Source organism: Protopterus annectens, chromosome 10.part0, assembly GCF_019279795.1.
Source record: "Protopterus annectens isolate FY-2018-M chromosome 10.part0, PAN1.0, whole genome shotgun sequence".
NCBI classification, from domain to species: domain Eukaryota; kingdom Metazoa; phylum Chordata; order Ceratodontiformes; family Protopteridae; genus Protopterus; species Protopterus annectens.
Window position 1 is genome coordinate 432,933,975 of NC_056744.1, and position 26,484 is coordinate 432,960,458.

The window sequence follows — 26,484 nt, forward strand, 5'->3', positions numbered from 1 at the left end:
AGGGACACTTAACTGAAATCCGCTCTCTCCTCTTCTGTGTTATACTTACAGTATATGATATTCTTAAAGTGCGTTATTTACAACTAAGCTTATCTAAATTGACTACCTTGGTTGCAACATTTAGACCAATAACTCACTGACCTATGTGTCTAAACTCCTGATCAGCTGCTGCCCAGTCTTCTAAGACGGCTTCAGGTACCAAAAGTCACTTCACTTTCTATTGTTTGCTTTAGTGGTCTTTTACTATGTGGCATAGCAAAAGCAGTCATTGTCCTTTTCCAATATTCTATTATGCATCCATACAAAATATTATTTTTATTTTATTACTACCCATCATCATATTTTGTACTAGCTATATTTTCTTTTTTACTTTTTCTTTCTGCCTTTCTTTCTTCGATCATATGTTGGAAATTTCTAAGAACACTGTTAAGAACATACATCTGTCAGTGTTGAACATGTTGTTGCAGAGTGTACATAGGTGAGAACAGTTGTCTGCTAGTTTACAGAAAAGCTTTGCATGCATTGTGTGAAACAGGAGTTAACAAATTCACACTGATCATGCTGAGACATAATACAATGATTATATTCATAATTCAGAACCAGATACTATAACTGCCAATGTTTGTGCTCCCATTTACGCTGTGCCAGAACTTCAGAACATTATATCATTGTGGTAGCACTTCACTTTTGGCATACACTTGCTATGAATCAGTCTCATAACTGTCTGCTCCTGTAAGGAAGGCAGCTTGTACAACAAGATGTTGGGTTATCATATCTAGAAAATAACTAACATATTGTTAAGGAACTCAGAAGCTATGCCTAGACTTTGTTTTGAGTTAGATTATTAATCTTAATGTTAATGAACTATCTTTTCAAACTTTGAGGAACACATAATTATACCAAAGTATGAAGACAATGGAGCACCGCAGAGCTTGTGAACAAGATGGTGATGTATATTGTGGAAACAAGTTGTCTAGGAGAAAACTGAATTTAAATTTGTGTGGTAACAGTAAGAGGGTATGAGTTACACTGTCAGGAGACTGCAGAAGAGTGCTAGGTATTGGATAAGTTCAGAGGTCAAGGTAGATTCAGTTTGTGCGGTACTGCAGGAAACACCTACTAAGATGACCGATCTGAAAGGTAACTTCTGTTGTATGCACATGGGGAATAAAAATGTTACATGATGGGGGGGGGCTACTACTGTTGTTTCTGTGTGTGTGTGTGTGTGGGGGGGGGGGTTGGCATGAGAAACAGCTTAATGTCTGCTTATTAGAAGTAATGATGTTAAAAACAACTTGGACTGTTAATGTACAAAGTAAGGTAAAACGAAACTAGACTCCAGAGAGACAATCTTTGGGTTTTGGGTATCACAGAAGAAGGTGAGGGTGAGGATACTGTAGCTTTCTGGAGATGTTATTCTGAGAGAGGGCTGGTTATTGTGATGGATTATGTATTACTCTAGAAAGGGGACACAGACTGGATTGGTGAGAATTTGTGACTCAGACATTTGTTGTGTAGAATTTCATCAGACAAAGTCAAAATATGTTTTCTACAGATGACTGATGAACTTTAAGGGCAGAGTTACATGAGGCACAAGTTCAGATGTAGTAAAAAAAAACAAAAGAAGAACCACGTCCAAAGCACAAGGCAGAAGTTTTAAGTTTTAATCCAAGTACATCCAAATTCACTTGCTAAGCGCTTTCACCATTACAAATCACTTCTTCAGAGTAAGTGAAAATCATCCATACCATACATTAAATACCCAAGCAATTACTTAAACATCCAATAAAAATTAATTAGAACACAGAAGTTGGTATATATTGCCACCTGTGTTAGTTGCAATGCATTCTATGTGGGCAAAACTGTCTGTAGGTTAAAAGACAGGATGGCAGAACACAAGAGAGCTATAAAAAATAAGGACACACACAATGCATTATATATGCACAGTATACACTGTGTTGATTTTAAGAAATTTATTTTCTTTGTGATTGATAGAGTGACATGTTTTGAAAGAGGAGGTGATGAAGGGTTGAAGGTAGAATTATTGGAATATAAATGGCAAATAATCCTGGATGCAACAACCCCACCAGGTTTGAATGAATATATTTCTCTAAAACCTGTTTTAAAAGATAGGGCTAATAGAATATAGCATAAACAGGTGATTACAAGGTATTTTTATACCCTTATATGCTTTATTCTATTTGTTACTAACAACATTAATATTTTATATATTTTTTATTTTTTTGTATTTATTATTATCTTTTATGTGATTTTTGTTTGACTGAGAAATGTAACTTTATATATTGTAGGCAAGATGTTTTACATATTAGTTTTAACAGCAAGTTTGGGTATTATTCTTCTTCACTGGGCGTGGACACATTCAGTGTTTAAATTTGTGAAGCAGTTATCTAATTGTCTAATTAATTTTTATTGGATGTTTGAGTAATTGCTTGGGTATTTAATGTATGGTATGGATGATTTTCACTTACTCTGAAGAAGTCATTTGTAATGGTGAAAGTGCTTAGCAAGTGAATTTGGATGTACTTGGATTAAAACTTAAAACTTCTGCCTTGTGCTTTGGATGTGGTTCTTCTTTTGTTTTTTTTTACTAGTTCTGTACCCTGTGGGTATTCAGTTTATGGTACAAGTTCAGATGTGCCAAGGACTTTGTCTTTGAGACATAGAGGAGGCAGATGTGTGAAGAAGATGTATAAAAGTGCAACCAGGTGGGAGCTCAGACTGTTCAATATACCTAATGGACTTGGATGTACTTTGCCAGAGAAAAAAATTGACCCTTTTAGGAGTCTTAGGAAGCTGGATCCCCAGTGATGGCAGGAAGGTCTAATTTTACTTAGAATTTGGAGGTGCAGAAATGACTGGAAGAGAATGAAGGAGGATGCATTCATAGTCTTATCAATGGAGTACAGCCTTACCTCATGGAGGATGTGGATGGAGAAAAGATGAAAGACTGGAGCATCTCAGGCAGATGTTTCCCCCTTAAAGCCAGAAGGATCACAGGAGGGTTAGAACAGACTTGGAAGCCTTTGAAGAAGATGAAGGTAAGAGAGACTTTTTCAGAGGAGAAAAGGGCACAAAGAGTGCTACAATGGAGCAGCCATATAGAAGAAGGATTGTAAGTAGGGAACATCTTCTGGAGGCAATGAGAACTACATGAGGAGTGTTTCAGTGAATGGAAAGGTAGGAGTGAATACTGGTGTTGGGGGCAGTGCTGGACGAACATTGGTTGTAATTATGTGCTCTACAACTTTTTTCTGCCTGTGGCAGCATTGAAAATGGTTCCACAGATGGCTACAGCAGATGACGTAAAGTGCTGTTTGCATACATCTGAAGTCTGAAATAGTGTAATGAAGAAACTGTGGAAAATATGATCTTCGAAGATGTACCAGAATGGGCAAGACTTTTCACTTGTCAATAGCAGAAGGTTGACAGAAAATGGATGGATAAATTTCTCCAGAGTCCAGGTAATATATTGTTTTTCTTTTTTTCAGGCACTATGATATTTGTCATCATTATAAGGAATGGGTTAGTAGGAGGGACACTTAGTGTACTAAAAATGTGATTGAAAGATAGACTATACGACATTATGGACACCAAAGACAACTTTTAGTTTTTGTTATGATGAGATATGATTCAGTAATAATAGACCCTGTTCTTCATTCAGGCTTTGCAAAGACTGAATTTTTTAACTTTTCATATTTCAATATCATCATGTGCTCGATAACTGAAGTTGTTATACTCAGCCTCTTACCATGTATGCAGACTGTCTTTTAGTAGTGGTCTGTTTAAGCTGATCTCCTACTAGTGTCTATGGTTTGTTCCGGGTTCCTTTTACATTATTAAAGTTCTGAAACTTCGAACACCGTAAGGTCAAACCCTTATGTTCGAAGTGTCAGAACTTTGATAACACTAAAAAAAATAAATAAAAACAAAGAATAAAGTTTTGCAAGCAACCACAATGCAGGATCTTCCATTTCTGCACTGTATTGTCATCTCGGAGTTGGTATATTTAAAGAGTGGGGGGTGTGGGGGGTGCAGGGGGGCACGCCCCCCAGCTTGCAACAGTTAGGTAGGTTTTAGGTTTTGTATTTTTTTTTACGTTCGAATTCTTGAAACTTCGAACATCTGAGTTCAATGTTCTCAGGTTAGAAGTTTCAAGGATGCGACCACATAATAGGAACCCTTTGTTCCTCATCTTTCCTCCTTTCTTTCATGATACTTACTTGTTGTTGACCTTCACTACTTTTTGAAGCCTTGTTTTGCTGTTTCTATATACTCTATTGCTAATTTGTCCTACTGACAGTCATCATGACAACAAAATCAATCGACCCCCAACTGCCAAAGGTGTCCCAAAGTGGTACAACAAAATAGGAAAGTCTTCAAGGTACACCACCACAAGCTTGCACTGTGTCACAGCAATAAAAACACTCTTTGTTTGAAGAAAAAACATAAAAATGTTAAAAACACATGAAATTCCTAGCTGAGATAAGCACTTTTGACTTCTTAAGCCTTCTTCAGATCATAAATAACATACACTACAGGGTGCTAACCTTCTCCGAGTGCAGAGATGGAAAGAACAGAGAGTGTATGCACCTGATTGTGGACACTGTAGCAGCAGCAAAGGATTTTGATTGGAAGCTAGATCTTGTGCAGAGTGTTTCTGACCAAGGACTAAGAGTTAACGGGTGCACTGCTGATAGGATAAAAAATACTTTTAAGCCACTGGACTGGCTGCAACACAGTATATATGTTTTTACCCAGCACTTTATTATTTATGATCTGAAGAAGGCTTAAGAAGTCAAAAGTGCTTATCTCAGCTGGCAATTTCATGTGTTTTTAACATTTTTATTGGTTTTCTTCAAATAAAGAGTGTTTTTATCGCTGTGACACAGTGCAAGCTCGTGGTGGTGTACCTTGAAGACTTTCCTACTTTGTTGGCAGTCATCATGAGGTTATTCTTTCTCTCTCTGCTGTTTGTAGCTGTTACAGTCTTAGTTTTCAATCAATATCTCTTCTAAATGTTTGCCTGCTTAGAAATCAAATTCTGCATTAACAAAGTTGGCCCCTACCTTCTTAGCTTAAGGCACATGTATGAAGGGTCTCCTGTTACATATGCTCACAATTTCTGACAGTTAACAGGCTCAATCTGTACTTATTCCTTTTCTTTATTTACCCACATGGCTCCTGCTTTATTTGTCCAACATCGTATAATTGCTACTGTTTCTACGTTACACAGGAGTACTTTAGATCCAGAGAGCTTCTTCATCTTTCGGCTTTTCCCAGTTAAAGGTCACCACAGCGGATTACCTGTCTGCTCATGATTGACAGTGGAGTTTTACAGTGTTGAGTTGCCAGCCCAGCGCCCAACCTTCCACAGAAGGCACACACATGCACACACTCACACCTAGGGCCAATTTACAGTGTCCAATCCACCTACAGCATGTCTTTGGGATGTAGGAGGAAACCGGAGCATCCAGAGGAAACCCATGTGACCACAGGGAGGACATGCAGACTTCGCACAGAAGGCACCCCAGCTGAGGATCAAACCGAAGAACCTCTTGCTGTGAGGTGGCAACGCTAACTGCTGCACCACCGTGGCCACCCTACTTTAGATCCACAGCACTGAAGCTTATTACAATGGGCTCATCAGATGTCCATCTGCCAAGTGCAGCAATGCTTCCAGTTCTTGTTCCCCTTTCTCTGTCATAGGTTCATAGGTTCATACTAGGCTATCTGCCCTAGGGCATTTATAAGCCTAGCCAGAGTGCGTTTGGCTTTCACCACCCATTTTAAAATTTATTTTTCTATGCCCTTTATCGAGGTTAGTATACTGTGCCTCTGTCTAACAGTGACACAGAAGTGATACCCAGGGTAAACCTACGATCCCCCATCCACTCATCAAGATTCCTCTTGAAGAGAGTCAATGAGGGACTCTGCCTAACCTGGACTGGGATTTTATTCCAGAGTGAAGGGAGCCTCTGGGTTATGAATCTGTCCCTCCAGCATGTCCTATTTATTTCAGTGCTGAGGTTCAAGTCTCTCGAGCACGTAGCTCGATGGGATTTGGATTTTCTGAGGTGCAGCATGTCCATTAATTCCGGGTTGGACATGGCTTTATACGTCAGGCAGAGATCGCCTCTGAGCAGGCGGTATGCCACTGAGTAGAGCTGGAGTTTCTTTAACCTGGCAGCATATGGCATCTGTTTGAGCCCTTTGATCCTCTTGGTGAGGTACTTTTGGGGTCTTTCCAGTTGCTGCAGGTGTCTGGTAAGGTACATCCCAAAAGGGGCATTGTACTCAATTATGGGCCTGATGAGGGACGAGTAAAGAGGCACGATGACCTCCCCTGATCTAGATGTGAATCCCTTCATGATTAGGTGGGCTATATAAAATGTTTTTCTAACCACTTTGGCCACGTGGTTGTCAAATGAGAGATTGCTATCAACTTGGGTCCCCAGGTCCCTAATTACTTCTTCCGTACTTAATGGCTTACCACCTATGTGGTAATTTGTGGGCACTTTGCTTTTGCCAAAGGGGATGACTATACACTTTTTGGCGTTTAGCTTGAGGCCATGGCTCTGGCACCAGTTGTCTGTTTCTATGAGGTCCTTTTGGAGGATGCTTGTGTCAGCTGGAGAGTCGATTATAGCGCCCAGTTCATAGGTTCATACGTTCGTACTAGGCTATCTGCCCTAGGGCATTTATAAGCCTAGCCAGAGTGTGTGTGGCTTTCGCCACCCCTTGGGATGAGAATACTACACCCATTTAGGGTTTTGTTTACTGTGCCTCTGTCTAGTAGTGACACAGAGATGACCCCCGGGGTAAACCTACGATCTCCCATCCACTCGTCAAGATTTCTCTTGAAGAGAGTTAGTGAGGGGCTCTGCATAACATGGACTGGGATTCTGTTCCAGAGTGTAGGGAGCCTCTGGGTTATGAATCTGTCCCTCCTGCACGTCCTATTTATTTCTGTGTTGAGGTTCAAATCTCTTGCTCTCGTGGCTCTGATGGATTTGGATTTTCAGAGGTGGAGCATGTCCATTAATTCCGGATTGGACATGGCCTTGTACGTCAGGCATAGATCACCTCTGAGTAGGCAGTATGTGACTGAATAGAGCTGGAGTTTCTTCAGCCGAGCAGCATATGACATATGTTTGAGACCCTTTATCCTCTTGGTGAGGAACTTTTGGGGTCTTTCCAACTGCTGCAGGTGTCGGGTAAGATACATCCCAAATGGGGCATTGTACTCAATCATGGGCCTGATAAGAGAAGAGTACAGGGGCACAATGACCTCTCTTGATCTATATGTGAATCCCTTCATGATAAGGTGGGCAATATAGAAGGTCTTCCTAACCACCTTGGCAATGTGAGTTTCAAATGAGAGGTTACTGTCAACTTGGGTCCCTAGGTCCCTGATTACCTCTTCCATACTTAATGGATTACCACCTATGTGGTAATTTGTGGGTACCTTGTTTTTCCCAAAGGGTATGACTATACATTTTTTGGCGTTCAGTTTAAGGCCATGGCTCTGGCACCAATTATCCATTTCTATGAGGCCTCTCAGAAGGATGCTTGTGTCCACTGGAGTATCAATTATGGTGCCCAGTTTGCAGTCATCTGCGAACTTTGTCAGCCACAATCCTCCTATGTTTGCTTGCACCTCGGAAAAATAAATGCCGAACAAGAGGGGTCCCAGGACTGAGCCCTGTGGGACACCGCTTGTGACTGGCTTAGAGTCTGACATAGCTCCAGCAATTCTGACCTTGTGGGTTCTGTCCTTGAGCCAGTTTGCAACCCATCTTGTGACATATGGGTTTACATTTAAGCTGGTGAGTTTGTCTATGATGCCCGAGTGGGGTATTGTGTCGAAGGCTTTTGCAAGGTCAAGGTAGGCTGTGTGAACTGCCTTACCCTCATCAATGGCCTTAGTGACTGTTTCAAAAAAGTCGACCAAGTTCAAAAGGCAGGATCTGCCCTTGACAAAGCCAAATTGGGTAGGATCCAATGTCTGTAGGTCCCCAATGTCTTTGTTTATGAGTTCCATAATGATCCTTTCCATAGCTTTGCAGACCAGGCTCATCAAGCTTATGGGGCAGTAATTTCCAGGGTCCATAGAAGCACCGCCTTTGTGGAGTGGGACCACTGTTGCTGTACGCCACTCTTTGGGTACGAATCCTGTAGTAAGGCTAAGATTAAACAGCAGCCTTATGTGTGGGTTTAGTTCCTCTTGGAGTTCATGTAACACGCAGCCCGGGACACCGTCCGGTCCCATTGATGCTGTGTTTTTAGCTTTGGTGAGGGTGGCTCTCACCTGGGCATCTGAGATGTTAGGGAGGCTGCACTCTGCTGGGATAGATATTTCTCCTTTTGGGGGGGAGGGGGCGGAGAAATTTGCACTGAACCTGGCTGCCAGAATGTTGGCAATGTCTGTGTGTTCAGTGTATTTTGTGTCATTTTAGACTAACTCTGAGCATATCTGGGAGTTTCCACCCAGGTTTCTAACATAGCTAAAGAAGGCCTTGTGATTGTCTTTTGTGTCTTTTGCGATTTTTCTCTCAAAGCTGGCCTTGGATGATTTTATGAGTGATCGTAGTTTTTTGCTAGTACTGATCAGAGATGCCTTCCCTTTTAGGGATTTTGCTCTGTCATGTAGTAGCTTCCTCCTCCTGTTGTAAAGTTTGTTAATGGCTGGGGTCCACCAGACAGGGCGCCTGCCTTTGGGGGAATGGCTCTTGGTTTTATTAGGGATTGCATGATCCATGCATTCTTGTAGGTGCCCGTAGAAGGCATTTATAAAGGATTCAGCAGTGTGGGTTGTGGTTTCCATTGGCCCAGGGGCCTTGAAGGATACCACTTCAGTCTTAAGAAGTGCAAAGTTGGCTTTTGAGAAGTTCTTCACTGTGGTCTTTTGTGCAGGGAGTGGGGGCGGGATGTGGATTTCCAGTGAGATTAATTTATGGTCTGATCTCACCAATGAGGGGTATACTTCCGGTGTGGAGCATTTTGTCCCCATGTTTGTGATGATCAGGTCTAGTATATTTTCTCCTCTTGTGGGAGTGGTGACTAGTTGTTCCATCGCATTTGAGTTTATGAATTCTAGGAACCTTTGGACTAGGGTGTTGGGGTTTGAGTAATGTTCCCAGTCTATGTTTGGGTAGTTGAAGTCTCCCAATATGATGGTATTTGGAGAGACATTCATACTCTCCAGTGTCTTCAGGAAGGCTGAGTGGGGTTCCTGAGTTTGAGAGGGTGGTCTGTAGCATGCTACAAACTGTAGGGCAGTTTTGCCTATGGTTAGTTGCACCTGGATGGTCTCCGATGCTCCGTGCATTGCCACTAACCTGGAGGTGTGGGTATCTTTGATGAATATGGATACTCCCCCTCCTTTTGTAGTTCGGTCCAAGTTTTGGGGCCGGAAAGCATGATATGAGGTAAAACCTGGTAGTGCTGGGGTGCTCTCAGGAGCCTTGAACCAGGTTTCAGTCACTGCACAGACACCGATGTTCTCCATACTGAGGAGGGCTTAGAGAGCATGCATCTTGAGGTTTAGACTTCTGGCATTGAGCAGCATTACCCTTAGTTTTTTTTCACTTGTGCTTTCTAGGGAGGTGGGTTTGTCTTTTGAGCCTTGCCTAAAAAAGGCACTATGGTGGTGGCAAGAGCCTTGGCCAATATCCAGAAGCCCAGGGGTGACAGGTGCAAGCCATCCCTTGTGAAGCAGCATGGCTTGTCAAGCATGTCATCCCAAGCAAACAGACATTGGATCCCCTTAGAATGACACCAGTAATTAAGCCAATTGTTGAAGCTGATCATTTTGTCTTTGTACTGTGGCATCATTCTTGGTGAGGGTAAGATGCTGCTCAGGGTCAGGGTCATACCGGCCTGGGCTACATAATCAGAGAGCTCCTCTATGTCTCTTTTCATGTAGTCCAGGGAGGTACATCTCAGGTCATTCACACCGGCATGGACAATGACTGAGTCATATTTGTACTTGCTTTGGAGTGACCTGAGTGCTTGTGTTATGTGGGAGATTCTAGTGCCCGACAGGCTGCTTACTGTAACCTTTTCCTTGTTCAGTCTGGTGAGCGGGACGTCAGTGTGTCTGACTATGGAGTCACCTATTACAAGTGTATCTGGCATGTTGTTTGGCCTTAAGGGCTCTGACTGTTTAGCACACTGACTTTGTGAACTATGTGTTGCATGTGCTATGTCTTGAGGTAGTGGTCACTTGGGTGTCTGCTTTGGAGGCCTCTGTTGTTTTGGTAGATTTTTAATCAGAGCCTCCGAGTATGTTTTTGTGTGTTTATGTGTTTGGTTTGCAGTTGTGATAGGTCTATGTGAGACTGGGTTTGTGGTGTGCGTGGTTTGCTGCGAACTTGGTCAGCCACAGTCCTTCTGTGTTTGCCTGTACCTCCAAGAAATATATACTGAACAGGAGAGGTCCCAGGACTGAGCCTTGTGGGACGCCACTTGTAACTGGCTTGGAGTCTGACATGGCTCCAGCAATTCTAACCATGTGGGTTCTGTCCTTGAGCCAGTTTGCAACCCATCTAGTGACATAGGGGTTTATATTTAAGCTGGTGAGCTTATCTATAATTCCCGAGTGGGGTATTGTATCGAAGGCTTTTGCGAGGTCCAGGTAGGCTGTGTGGACCACCTTCCCCTCATCAATGGCCTTGGTGACTATTTCAAAGAAATCGACCAGGTTTAAGAGGCAGGATCTGCCCTTAACAAAGCCGAACTGGGTAGGATCCAGTGTCTGTAGGTCCCCAATATCTTTTTTTATGAGGTCCATGATGATCCTTTCCATAGCTTTGCAGACCAAGCTAGTCAGGCTTATAGGGCGATAGTTTCCAGGATACGTTGAGGCACCACCTTTGTGGAGAGGGACCACTGTTGCTGTACGCCACTCTTTGGGTACATATCCTGTAGTAAGGCTGAGATTGAACAGTAGTTTTATGTTTGGGTTTAGCTCTTCTTGGAGTTCATGTAGGACACAACCCGGGACACCATCTGGTCCCATTGATGTTGTGTTTTTTGCTTTGGAGAGGGCGGCTCTTACCTGAGCATTTGAGATGTCAGGGGGGCAGCACTCTGTTGGGATAGATATTTGCCCTTTTGGTGGGGAGGGGGGGGGGAAGTTTGTGCTGAACCTGTCAGCTAGGATGTTGGCAATGTCTGTGGGTTCGGTGTATTTTTTGTCATTTTGGACTAATTCTGAGCATATCTGGGAATTCCCACCCAGGTTCCTAACATAACTAAAGAAAGCCTTGTGATTATCCTTAGTGTCCTGTGCAATTTTTCTCTCGAAGCTGGCCTTAGACGATTTTATGAGTGCTCTTAGTTTTTTGCTAACACTGATCAGAGATGGCTTCCCTTTTTGGGATTTTGCTCTATCATGTATCATGTAGTAGCTTCCTCCTTCTATTGTATAGTTTGTTTATGGCTGGGGTCCACCAGACAGGACGTCTGCCTTTGGAGGATTGGTTCTTGGTTTTATTTGGGATTGCATGATCCATGCATTCCTGAAGGTGTTCATAGAATGCATTTATAAAGGATTCTGTGGTCTGGGCCGTATTTTCCACAGGCCCGGGGGCTTTGAAGGATTCCACCTCAGTTTTGAGGAGTGTGAAATTTTCTTTAGAGAAGTTTTTCACTGTGGTTTTCTGGGCAGGGGGTGGGGTCGGGATGTGAATATCCAGTGAGATTAGTTTATGATCTGATCTTACCAGTGAGGGATACACTTCTGGTCTGGAGCATAGAGTCCCCATGTTGGTGATGATCAGGTCCAGTATGTTTTCCCCTCTTGTGGGAGTGGTAACAAGTTGTTCCATAGCATTTGCGTTTATAAATTCTAGGAACCTTTGAGCTAGGGTGTTGGAGCTAGAGTAATGCTCCCAGTCTATGTTTGGGTAGTTGAAGTCGCCCAATATAATGGTGTTTGGAGAGACCTTCATATTTTCCAGTGTTCTCAGGAAGGCCGAGTGGGGTTCCTGGGTTTGGGAGGGTGGTCTGTAGCAGGCTAAAAACTGGAAGGCAGTTTTTCCCACTGTTAGTTGCACATGGATAGTCTCTGATGCTTCGTGCTGTGCCACCAACCTGGAGGTGTGGGTATCTTTGATGAATATTGATACCCCCCCTCCTTTTCTGGTTCGGTCCAAGTTTTGGGGCCGAAAAGCATGGTATGAGGTATAACCTGGTAGTGCTGGGGTGCTCTCGGGAGCCTTGAACCAGGTTTCTGTTACTGCACAGATATCGATGTTCTCCATGCTAAGGAGAGTTTCGAGTGCATGCATCTTGAAGTTTAGACTTCTGGCGTTGAGTAGCATTACTCTTAGTTTCTTATCCCTTGTGATACCTATAGAGGTGGGTTTGTCTTTTGAGCCTTGCCTAAAAAAGGCACTATGGGGGTAGCAAGAGCCTTTGCCAATATCCAAAAGCCCAGGGGTGACAGGTGCAAGCCGTCCCTAGCGAAGCATCGTGGCTTGTCGAGCATGCCATCCCAGGCTGACAGGCATTGGATCCCCTTTGAATGACACCAATACTTAAGCCAATTGTTGAATTTGATCATCTTGTCTTCATATTGTGGCATCATTCTTGGTGAGGGTAAGATGCTACTCAAGGTCAGGGTCATACTGGCCTGAGCCACATGGTCAGAGAACTCCTCTATGTCTCTTTTCATGTAGTCCAGGGAGGTACGTCTCAGGTCATTCACACCAGCATGGACAATGATTGAGTCATATTTGTACTTGCCTTGGAGTGACCTGAGTGCTTGTGTTATGTGGCGGATCCTAGCGCCCGACAGGCAGCTCACCGTGACCTTATCCTTGTTCAGCCTGGTGAGTGGGATGTCAATGTGCCTGATGATAGAGTCACCTATTACAAGTGTATCAGGTGTGTTGTTTAGCCTTAAGGGCTGTGACTGTTCGGCACACTGGCTTCGTGAGCAATGTGTTGCACGTGTTTTGTTTTGGGGTAGCGGTTGCTTGGTTGTCTGCTTTGGAGGTCTCTGCTGCTTAGGCAGATTTTTATTTAGAGCCTCCGAGTATGTGTTTGTGTGTTTATGTGTTTGGTTTGCTGTCGTGGTAGGTCTATGTGAGACTGGAATTGTAGTGAGTGTGGTTTCCTTCTCCTCCTGACAGGTTTCGCCAGTACTGAGTTGAGAGAGCTTAGCGTCCAGTTTGGGTATATGGTTGCATCTCTCACATGTGTTGGAATTTGTTGGGAGGAGGAGAGGGCTGTCTGTGTACATGAGGCAGTTGTAACATTGCCTCAAGATTCCCAGATTCACCAGCTGGACCGGAGAGGAGATTGACCTTTTGGCATGCTAGAATAGTATTGGGAATTCCTTTATAACTGAAAAAAAAAAAGGGCCAATGGGGAACAAGGTACTCAAGGGGAGTTTGTGAGGGTGTAGTGCTTTTAATTTTTTAGTGCTGACATATAATTGCTTTAGTGAGCAAGTGCCAGGTAACTTAAATGCAATGTGTTACAGGTAACTTAAATGCAAAAATGACAAACAGTAACTTTCTTTCAAGTGAAACAAGGAAATAAGTACAGTAAGCAATGCAGATGTCACTAGGGATCCACAGAAGCACTGAAAAGCCATGTTTTAGGTCAAATTAGCATTTCAGGGAAATAACAAGCAAACAAGCATACAAACAAAGCTAGATTCAGCAGGCCTGGATCTAGTCTATGCTACAGCAAACAAGGTGTACCAATTCCAGTAAGAAACAGTTCAAATATGCAGGCACTATAAGCCATTAATCATGCTCCATATTCTAGCTTTATTTTTTGTGGTTAATGTACCAGAAATATATCAGAATGGTGCCTTCTCTTTCTTTTTTCCTTATTTCTGCAGTGCTGCAGTTTAGACACTCCTTGGTTCCAGTGCCCTGATGTACTGAAATCATCTTATTCTCCTACCTGCACTGTGTCTGCTGATAATGGAGCTCAGTCTCATCAACTACCACAGAGCTGTCTTCCCACCTGATTAATCAAAAAACCCTTTTCACCTTAGCTTTGATGATTTTTTTTATATTTGATGCAATTTCCTCTTCTGTGTTGCCATCATTCCCTGCAAAATTATCTTTGGAACATTAACATTGGAGTCTGTGCTAACCGGTGCCATCACAGTCGTTGATACACCATAATTATATACTGGATGTTTACACTGTAACTAACAATGGGTGCATCCTGAACCTTTTGCTAAAATCAAGTTATGTCTTAATAGTTCAAACAAATGCTCTTGTCTTTAGAACCACAACTAATGTTTACAGCAATTACGTTCATTAGATTCTAGGCCTTAATCTGGGTTTTACAAGACACAATAAACAAAGTACATATTCATTTTTGTAGACTTTTGTAAACAACTTAAAATATCTTAATAACCATTCAAGTTATACAAATATTGTTGGAGCATTTTATTTATCTAGCTGTAAACTTTCATGTGAGACTAACCTTGTATATCTGTGCCACTTGGTGAGATATTTAGAGAAATATGAACAATATGGCAATATAAATGAATAGTATAAAAACAACATTTAGTGTCTTTTTAGCTGCACTAGACAGGTCAAGTAAGAATCCACTTATATTGCCCATCATAAAGCCTTAATATGAACTAACTCACAGAATGTGGAATATTGTGGCTTTTTGCTTTGAATTGTGGAGCCAGCACTGTCTCTCTGTGAAAGAGTTATGGAGAGTTTTGCACACAAAATTTGGAATTGCTTAAATTAAAACTGGCTGGAGGTAATTTGTGTTCTTGGGAACCAAAAAGAACCATGAGTAAAAGCTTCCCATTTCTGATCTGGCAGGATGTCTTGGATGGTTCTTTTTAAGATCAAGCTATGTGCTTCTAATCTGGCTACTGCCATTTAATGGGTTGGGATATCGAGGAGAAAGAAAAATGCAGCTTGAGAATTGTCCTGAAAGGAATAGAATATCCTCTGGATACTATTTCTGGACCCTCCTGTTGCAGGTGATAGCCTACCCACACAGACCAGTGGAGGACAGATGAACTATAAATGCCACTGAGGAGCAGTTAGGAAAAGTCTGAAGGAGTAGCCTGCTCTCCTCCTGAAGAAAGACAATGGTATCTCTGGCTGTACTGATGAAAACCTTCTCTAGGATCTCAGCTATTACAGAGTTTCATCATCTGCTGTAAACTCTTTCAGAACCCCCAGAAGCTCTTTTGTTGAAAATGTCAAAACCAAACCTGACATGGGCTCTATTATTCTGAGAAAATGGATGTGAGGGGCTTGGAAGTTAACAGCAGCCTTTCTCCAACTCATCTTTTACTATGGTTCCATCAAATGGGGCATCCATGAAATCACCCTTAGTATATTATGTATATTCATTTAGATATAGACATGATGATGATTAGCAAGTCCTATGCCTGCCATCTTGGCTGAACAAAACATAGTGATGTGTGTGGGGAGCCTAGTTTGGTTAGACATCAAGGCAAAGACAGATGGCCGGGATTCCAATTTGGTTTTCAGACTAGAGGCTGGCAATCATTCAAGATTGCCAACAGTTTCATCAGTTAAGTCCCTCTGGAACCTCAGCCAGTGCAGCATGCATTTTAACACCCAGAGAGAAAAGTGAAGGATAAAAATAGTTGCTTTCCAAGTCTACATTTCTTGTATCTCTTCTCTAGGAGGATGACCAGCCTTGACCTGAGATTTCTTACAAGGAAATGAGAAAATTATAAAGTCCATCAAAGGATTTTGCAAATATCTAGAGCAGTCTTAGGATTTTGTCTTAATCTTTCAGACTGTTATTTTCATATCACTTATTTTGTGTGACTAACTCAGCCATTTCATTATCCAGGGGAACAACCTAAGAGGGATACCTGGGAGGATCAGAAGACCTAGCAGTGATGGATTCTGATTCACTGGGGGGGGGGGGGTGTCTTAGGGCTATTTTGTTTTTGTCCAGATGACTTTCAAAATGTCTGTGAACTTGGGAGCCATTGGGTAGAAGGGTCGTAGAACATGTCTTCTAGTCCTTGTCTTTATCTAGGCTGGGAAACTCATCAAGAAAGTCTTCCTAGCCTTGTCTCAGACCTCCAGAGGAAAGGATGGCAAGGAGACTGAAAAATAAAAGTTAGACACAAGCACTACATCTTGCTGATACCCTCAATTTCTCTGCTCTGGACTGGAGGGAATGGATAGAATTAGTAGATGGTATAGGAGGCCCATAAACCATATTCTGAATCATTCCAGGGAGTATCTCATGCAGGGAAGCCTGCATTAAAGGAATTGAGCCAAGCATTGGCCCCAAAGCTAAGACTGAATATGTTGACCAAAAGGGATTAAATTTGGACTATTGCAGACCTGAGAGAGAAAATGAGAATGCAATCTCATCTATGATACCAATAGAGTCACACTGAACCTCAAGGTTTAGGCAACCATCTGTGTCATAGCTGCGGGTGACATTGAAAGGCTAACTCTGGGGATGAGATACTCAGTCTCTAAAGACATGGGACTGAAGATGGTTCCAACAAATCAATTCCCAACATCAAAGGAAGTTCAAGCCTTGAAGGAACTGAGGTCATAAATGTCAGGTCAGAAATGGAACCATTGTGGTTGAGGGTATTGATGGCCTACAAGAGCACTGATACTGATGCAGGCGATGATAGGTTGACTGGTGGCCTTGAGAGAAACTGGGGCTTGGATCAGGATCCAGACCAAGAAATGTAAGCAGAAAAGGTGGCCTTTAGTCCTCAATATTAGTAAGAGATGACATCCTAGAAAACATCTGCTGTACAGTAAAAAATGCCAGTCAGAATATTTTGTAGTCCAAAGGGTCATAGAATTAACTGCAATAATGGATGGGAGCCCAAGATGAGGGGCAGGGGGTAGAAAGCTCAGCCTCAGATAAGATGAAAGAAACATTTTCTACATATGTAGGGAGTTCACTTACAGGAGGCTACACCCTCAAGCTGTTAAGTTTCAGAAGCAGCAGGTTCTAGCAGCAATGTACCATAAGCAAAAACAGGTTTAGCAATAAAAAGGGGCCTTACCTGCTGTAGACTGAAAATCCCATTAATCTGGGAAGAAACATTCTTGTATTTATTTTATACATTAGAGTGCGATACCACTGATTTGAAAGTTCTTTTTTGTGATGTGGTAACTCTGGATCTGAAATTGGTGTATCTTGAAGATACCGGTGAGGTAAGAGGATACCACTGCTGATGTTTCAATTTGAATTCCTATTGGTTACATAGCAGTGCTAATTTTTATTGGCCTCTGTGCTCTTGGGATCGGATTTAAACTTGTCATATTTGTGGATCCTGATGCCCCATGGTGATAGACTGTAACAAGACCAACTTCCTTATAGTATGCAACTGGATTTGACTTGAAATTTTACAACATGTGGGAGGTGCGGGACACCATGCAGCAAGTTTGTGGAATACACATCACATGACCAGAGTGCATATGACAGCGGCAAATACTGATCTTGGTAACTGTACAACTCCTTCCAACACCCATTAACTTAACTATTACACCCTAGTGCTTGCCTATACCTTGCTACACGTGGTTGCGTGTGGAGGTAATTTGCTGTACCTTCTGATGGCTATTTAACATCCTAATTATTGGTCCCTGGTTGTATTTCTGAACTGTGATTAATTGATCACAGTCCTGCTATACTGTATCCTTGCTGTGGCTAATACTGCACTGCTGTGCTATAGCCTTGCTGTGATAGTATTTCACACCTTGCTGCATTACTTCTACTTTTCTGCACTTACTTGTGCTTATTTGCCTTTTGTAACATTTTGCCTATTGCATTATCCATCTTGTAGAATCTTGTGATAGTTTGTCTATTGTATTAAGCAACGCATGGAGTCTCAGAGGGAGTTGTATTAATGTTTTTTTATTATTATTATTGTGCATTAACATCTGTACTAGCTACCCAATGGTACACTAATAACTAGTACTAGGTTAACACCTGTCACTCAGGCACTCATGCTGTAAATACCTGAAATGATTTTGCTTTTTTCTGCTGTGGCATCTGTAATTGTTGATCTTTTATCCTTATAATACTGTACTCTAATGGGCTATACTGTATGAAGCAGTATTGGGTAGCACTCTATTGAGGTATATTGATTTGCACTATATTTTACTGCATTATATTGCCCTGTACTGTTCTATATTATACAGAGCTGCAGTACTTTGCATTGTCCAGTCACAGATTTCACTGTCCTGTTACATATCAGGCAGGTACTATACTGGGCTATATTATGCTACATTGCACTGCTTGCACTGTTTTACTGCCTCTTTATATATCATGTAGCTACTCTTTTTCCCTTACACATATCAAGGGTCATCATATTCTATTACATTATATAAAATATACCACCTGGCATCTCTAGAGCAACCCTGGGTCATCAGTTTGTCTACTCCATCTAGTCCCAGCCTTCTAATATGTACCCTGAGACTCAGTGTAAGCAGCCATATTCTTACTGACAGCCATTTGCTGTTACTACAGGATAAGTCCACATGTGAGAATTATATGTACTTATTACAACTAGAAGCAAACCCTTCATGCAAAACTGGGTATCGTTACCCCATATTAAGACTGCACCTACATGCTGCAAGACAAACATAAGATCTTCATATGCTGAGGTGCTGCAAATTGTTTCAAAAACAACAAAAACCTCCTAGGTCTGAACTGTAGATGTGTGCTCTGCAACCAAACCTCGCTAATACACTAACATCCATTCCATGCAACATTTAACGTCTTCAACCATCATCACAGATAAGAGTTGCCAGAATGGTGTGGCCAAACCCTTCATGCTACAAGAGCAGTCTACTCAGCATGGTAATGCATTTGCTACAGGTTATTCCACAGTCTGACACACTGGTACTCCTGTCACATGTCTGAGCAAAGACAGGGAATCTCTAAGGTGCACCATATCATGAGACGAGTCACATTTTTTCACCCAGAGTATGAATATGACATGGTAATTGTTCATGTGGGTTTGAATGACTTGCAGTGAAAGTCCATGGACTATATGAGGAGGGGCATGACGTTACTCTGTATGTTTCTAAGGCTGTGAATAAACTAGACTTGAGCAGTATCATACCGTCACTGAGAATGATTCCACAATATAACCAAAAGATGACTGACTTTAATAATTGGTGTAGCTATTGGCGTCATTCAGAGGAGTTCTGGTGTGTGTTCGCTTGGAGGGAGGTGGAAGACAGGCCCACCTGTTTCATCAAAGAAGACATATAACTGCATCATTAGGGCTTTCTCATATTGGCTAAGACTTTCTCTAGTCCCATGGCATCTTTTTAGGCAATGCTGGTCTACTCAGTCTAACAATATAATAAATCAAAATTCAGATCTTGCAAATATCAGTGTAGTGCTGCTAAGTGCTTGGAGTCTAAATAAGAAAATGCCCTCCCCTGTGGAAAACATAGATACCTGTGTTGTTAATGAAATGTGGCTCCAGAAAATTGACAACACTCCCTTCTTATCTGGCTACTCTGTCTACCACTCACTAAGCCAAAAGGTGCATATAGCAGTAACCCTGATGGTGGTCTGACTATTTTTGTCTGGAACTCCATCACTTATAGATTACCTGACCAGGGCAATGACCTCAAACTCCATCATACCCTAATATTAGTAAATGGCACCTTATACTACATCCCTGCCAGCTATAGAATCACATCCATAAAAGCTGTGAATCACAAAATATATTATAAAAAACTACAGGGCCTCTCCATTAGCCCAAATATCAACTTTCTAGGTGACTTTAACTTCCACTGAATAAACAAGTGCACCTACACTTGTACAAATAAATATTCTCAACACTTTCTTGACTTTATCATTGCAAACTCCCTTGATGAAATAGTACATCCTCCATTAGGGACACTGATATGTGCAGTGCAGTGTTCTCCTCACAAACACAGGTCCTCTCTCTTCTTCCCCCATTGTCATAGCCACATGTTACATTAGACCATCATACTGTTTTAGTCACCATACTTTCCCATGCAGGTCAATAACCAACCCAATCATCCTTAGAGACTTCTCCAAACAGTCTTGTTACACTCACTGATGACTTCAGATGTTTCAGAAGTTCCCTCATGCCTCAATGACTCTAACAAATACTACTCATATACGCAGAATTTATACTCCCATCTCAACTTTTGCTCATGTTACTATTCATTACAAAACACCCACTCAAATGCTGAAGATCTAGGTTCATAGGTTCATAGGTGTGTACTAGGCTAATAGCCTGGGGCCTTTACAAGCCTAGCCATAGGATTACTCTGGCATAGTGCCACCCAGTGCCTCTGTCGAGAAGAGCCACTGGAGTTATCCCCAGGGTGAATTTTCTGTTTCCGATCCACTCATCAAGATTTCTCTTGAAGAGGGTGGGTGAGGTGCTCTGCTTGACATGTATGGGAAGTCTATTCCATAGCATCGGCAGTCTCTGGGTTATGAATCTGTCCCTCCAGCATGTCCTGTTAATTGTGGTAAGGAGGTTGAGGTCTCTGGAGCATGTGGTGCGGAGGGATTGGGATTTCTTTAGATGTAGCATTTCTAACAGAGCTGGGTCAGACATGGCTTTGTAAGTCAAGCAGAGATCTCCTCTAAATAGGCGATATGAGACAGAGAATAGTTGGAGTTTTTTGAGTCTATCCATATAGGACAAGTGTTTAAGGCCTAAGATGCTCTTTGTGAGGTACTTTTGCGGCCTCTCCAGTTGTTGCAGGTGTCTAGTGAGGTACATGCCAAATGGGGTATTGTACTCGATGTTGGCCTAATGAAGGAAGAGTAGAGGGAGACAATGACCTCTTTCTTCCTTGATGCAGAACCCTTAGTAATGAGATGTACCACATAGAAGGACTTTCTGACCACAGTGGCAATGTGGTGATCAAAAGAGAGGTTGCTGTCAACCTGTGTTCCCAGATCTCTTTTAATGCCTTCTGTGTTCAATAGACTACCATCAATATGGTAATTCATGGGAACTGGGTTTTTCCCAAAGGGGATGACGACACATTTTTTGGCACTGAGCTTAAGGCCATGGTTCTGACACCAGTCATTGGTCTCAGTGAGACCATTCTGTAGGTTGTCAACATCACTTGGAGAGTTAATAATAGCTCCCAACTTGCAATCGTCTGCGAACATTGTCAGCCAGAGCCCTTCATGTTGGCCTGGACTTCAGAGAAGTAGATACCAAACAGGACAGGACCCAGGATCAACCCCTGTGGGACACCACTCATGATTAGTTGGCAGTCTGACTTGGAGTCAGCTACTTTCACAATGTAATATAGCTTAGATTTTTGCAGATAAATTTATCTCCAAATTTTCACCGCTGTGCTTCCAAGCTATCCATTGCAAAATATCGAGTCCATAGCTGCCCAGTAAATATCTAAGAAGAGATACTAAAAAGCATTGATCAAGGCCAAATACACCAGCTCTCTTGGTCCTGATAACCTATAAGGGTTGTTTCCTTTTTAGTATGAATTGGGTCCTATTAGACTTCCTCTTTAACCTATTCAGTTACAGCATCTGTACTGCATAAGTACCAAAATCCTGGAAAACAGTATAATAGTTCCATACACAATGGAGGCCTCATCATAGACCCTGGCAAATATACAGATATCAGTTTCAGTAACATCATTTGCAAGGTAATACATCATCATGTACCTCATTAACAGGGACATAGGAACTCTACAATCTCCTAACCAATTTGTATTTGTAAAATAGGATCATGGCTGTTAATCATAGTTGACTTCTCTGAAAGAGTCACAGAATTACTAGACAAGAGAAATTCCATGAACACAGCTTACCTTAATTTGACTAAGGCTTCTGACATTGTACTCCATTCTGGGATGAACAGACTGCTCAAACAATACGAATTCCTATGTAACCTGCTAGACTACCAACTGACTCAATGACAGGCATCATTCTATTTAAGCTAATGGCACACTACCCTTCATCAACAATGGTGTACACCATGGGGTGGGGGGTGGGGGGTGCTGTTTTTGACTATTTTTCTTTGGCATCTTGAGATCTACTCCTCTGATGTCAAATCTGATTTTAAAGGCCTCTGGATAGCAAGAGTTTGTGGATGACTGCAAGCTTGGAGCCATCATCAACTCCCCCAAAGGCATTTTGATGATGCAAGTGGGCCTAACTGAGGCAAGCTTGTTGTGGCAATATTAAAGCTGAATACTAAAAATGCAGCATCATGCAGTCTGATAAACAGGAATTCTTGAGCACCTGCCAAATAAATGGGAGTCGCTGTCATGACTGCTGTCTATGTTAAAGAATTCCCAATGTCTGGAACACAGTCCATCTTTTAGTAGAGAAAAACATGTCCCTCACCATTTCCAACTCTAACTTAGATGAATGGATGGAAAATAACACATTTATCCGAGGCCTAGTCTTCTTCCCAATTTCTTATGGAAAGAGGAGGTCAACCAGTTGGGTGTACCAGTGGTATTACAGTGACTGGACTTCAAAAGGTTTAACTGATTTGTTGTGCAGTGGTGAGCTATAAACCTATGATCCCAGTAATATGTCTGCTGCAAAGATGTAGCTAGGGTGGGTTCAAGGGGCAGACACCATGGGTGGAAAGTGTTAGGGAGTACAATCAAAAATGAATGCTGATAATGTATTTTTTGTCAGAACTGAAGCATGCTATGTATGGCATAAATTGTTGTAGCTGCTTGCCACAAATGCAGCAAGAGAAAATAGTGTTTTTTGTTTTGCTCCTTAATTTAAAGTTGATGGGCAGCCCTAGATGATGGGGGGGGGGGGGGGATCCACCCAAACAAATGAGATGTGGCACAGTCCTTTCACTCCCCCCCTTCCTTGTCAGGTGGCACAGTCCTTTCACTCCTCCCCTTCCTGGTCAATTCCTTCAGTTCTGGGTAAACTAAACTCCAGTCACCTAAAGTGTAGTCAGGGCTCTCTGTCCCATTACCCAATAAAGACAACGTTTGCAAATGTTTACTAGGTTAAAATGATATCTCTACATTTGCTGGAGCTGAAATTCTCATCCTGATAATGTGGGTGTGACCAGGAAAAGTGAAAGGAGAATGAATGTACAGAGGCTGATAACAGTTCCATGCAATTACAGCTCAGCTTAATATTTACAAATATGTGTGTGTGTGTGTGTGTGTGTGTGTGTGTGTGTGTGTGTGTGTGTGTGTGTGTAGATATGGATTCCTATAATTTGATTAAAGCAATGTAGGGAAGCTGCACCCCTCCACACCTCTTACTAAGTATATAAACCAGTTCCAGGGTCTCATAACAATGGGGAAAGGGCCAAATTCACACACACACACACATATATATATATATATATATATATATATATATATATATATATATATATATATATATATATATATATATATATATATATATATATATATATATATATATATATATATATATATATATATGTATAAACTGTACTTATTTCTCATCAGCTTATTACTGATTTCAGATCCCTGGCTTTCCTCCATAGCATCCTCTTTCCCAGTAATACTGCCTTGGGGACTCTCTGCCATATCCCATTGTTGGATGTGTCCCATTCCTTCAGATGAGAATGATGTCCTGGCCTGATGAGCATGTATCCATTGCACCCAGGAGAGGAGGGTAAGAAAAGCAGAGGTATCATACTATTGTCTAGCTGAGGCCATATCCCTTCCCTCCATCATGCTGACATGTTATGGTAAGCTGGCAGGCTATGAGACATGGTCTGTGGATATGTTCACTTCAGCCCTGCAGAATCATCATGCCTACTCAACCCATGCAACATTCCCAGCTAGATGAGCTCTCTGATCCTCGGCTACTATCAGGGCTTCAACTTGAAAACCACCCAGAGTACTCCCTCAACCACAGGATAGGCATACCCACCCTTCCCTGTCTGTGCTCTGTAGAACCGAAACTACTTGTCTAACTTGAGTTCCTCTATGTCACCAGCAAAGGTACAGTTTAATATGGAATGGTGATTACAACAAAGAACTATAAGAACAGATGGCCATGGAAGTGAAACCTTCTACAGTCTCTGCATAAATGTGAGACAGTTATACCTAGATGAAAATCTGCCTAGTAACATATGCTATTATTTTGGGGACAGATGTACAATATTGTTTCTAAACTCTCTTTGAACAGTTTCTTTATCTTGACTTTCTACCAGGTATTATTAAAAATTATAAAAAATAAATATAATGAAATGTCTAGTCTTTATACTATTTTTAACAAATACATAAATAAACATAGAGAAGGGCAATTTGATGTATATTTATAGATGAAATACTTCAAAAAAATATAGTCTGCCTTGTGCAATCATCCCACTGTCATTCCGATGTAATGTTCAAATAAATGAGTAATGTCTTTGCATGTAAACTTAGCTATCTCATAAAGGATATAAAGTGCCTCCTACATGGTCATTACACAATGATAGTAAATACTATGGGATCTTGAATGGCTAACATGTCATATTTCACAGTGGTTAGCAGTGAATAGGGTAAAAAGATACGTATACTTATACATGTTTGCTCATTACTGTTACAAACACATTTTGATTACTGTTGTTCTGTTTACAAGTGGGATACTTACCAATCCAGACTGGTAAGTAAAAGATCGAAAGGGTTTCAGCATTCTCCGACGGATGCAAAGCAAAGCAGCAAGAGCAATGAGGATGGTGATGCATGTAGCAGAAACTGAACCAACGATGGCCAGAAGGAGCTGTTTACTGCCGCTGCTGCCAGAATAAGGATTGTAGGAACTCCTCGGAGTTGGAAGGTAATTTTCATTATCTATGGACACAGGAATAAGCAAAGTCAAACAGATGAGGATTAATAAATATTTAATTGCACAATATTTCCACTTAATATATTACAGACCAATATGGAAACACAGCAGACATCACTGCCACACTTATGTGATTATTTATTGTTTTGAAAATCAGATGTTTTTATAATTTAAATTATACCCTTAAAGAAGGGATACAATATGGTAGAAAGGCATATAAATTAAAATAGCTTTCATTATGTTTGTACTGTATGATAGAAAAATGTCTTTTAAGCCTTTCCTATTCCAATGCTATTGTGATACAGCCAACAGTTTGAAATTCACACTTTCAGATCAAAATTATGTGAACCTAGCTTGCAAAAAGTAAGGATGAGTACATTTGACTACTACACTATTGCCAGGGAAAAACAAACATACAACAAAAAAGCCATCTAATTCTTTAAGGTCCAGTTGTCACATAGTAAGTTATATGTAGCAGAGAGTTTGAGAAGGGGTCTTCTCTCAAATTTTTTTTTTTTATTTTTCAAATACATTTAAATGAATTCCATAGTATTTATACATAACATCTTAAATAACTATGTACACTATTTACATTAGCCTGATACTAGATAACTGATCTTAATGTATACAGTTACTTTATAAGTATGTCCAATCCATTATCAGATTGTCTGATAATTATTGTATAGTGTCAATCAACAATAAGAATTTTTCCCAAGGGTTGTTGATAAATGGTTTTGGATAAATTCTTAGTACTTTAATTTTAATTTACAATAATGCTGTGGTCTTCACTAGGCTGTAGAAGTCTTCCAAAGTTGGTATTGTGTTTGTATTCCATCTTCTTGTTATACACTTCCTTGAAATTGCAAGTATAGTCCATACTAGATACATGTTTGACCTATTCAAATGAGGACCTTCACTCACATTTAATAATACAAGACCTTTAGTTAAATAAAATGATTCATTAAATAAAGCTTGTAAAAAGTTATTGATACCATTCCAAAATGGCTTAATTTTAACACAATCAAAGAAAATGTGGTTCCAATCTGCATGCTCACATCTCCAACATATTCTTTTTATGGAAAAACTAATTTTACAGATTCTACCTGGGGTTAAGAATGCTCTGTACAAGCATTTCCAATTAAAAAGTTTCCAGTATTGTGTAAAGGATGTATATGTTATCGATAATAAAAAGTTTTAATATCTTCAGTTAACTGTATTGAGTACCCTTTTGTTATATATTTCTAATATGAGGTTTTGGGTGTTGTTTTATAGTTCATCAATATTTTGTAAAATTTTGAAATACTGTTTCCCATGTCAAAGTCATTATATATGATTTCATATATGTATTTCATAAATTTAGGTATTTCTTTAAATGAAGAATTTTTTATTATTCTACTTAAATCTTGTGAATATGACAGAATACTATGTAAAGTTAGCCAGTTCTGTTGAGAAATTTTGTATATTGTTTTTATTACTTGCATATCTAAAACTTTTAGTTCTTTGATACATTGGAGCCCAACTAACAAATCCTTTCTGTTCCCAAGAATTAATAATTTCTCTATATGTTTTATGTGGAAAGTTCTTTGTGACTATAAATTTTGTTAAAAGATCAAACCAGATGTTTAAATCTATATTTGCATTAATAATTTTTCTAATTGAGTCACTGTAATAATTAAT

General features: G+C 40.9%; 1 protein-coding gene across 4 annotated transcripts in view; it reads right to left on the reverse strand.

Annotated features, from left to right (window-relative positions):
• TIE1 (tyrosine kinase with immunoglobulin like and EGF like domains 1) overlaps positions 1-26,484 on the reverse strand; it is a 521,980-nt gene that overhangs the window by 156,328 nt on the left and 339,168 nt on the right. For all 4 annotated transcript variants that reach the window (XM_044085330.1, XM_044085328.1, XM_044085331.1 and 1 more), the window contains one exon: positions 24,613-24,812. In XM_044085330.1, coding sequence (XP_043941265.1) covers positions 24,613-24,812 — 200 coding nt within the window. The remainder of the gene's footprint in view (positions 1-24,612; positions 24,813-26,484) is intronic.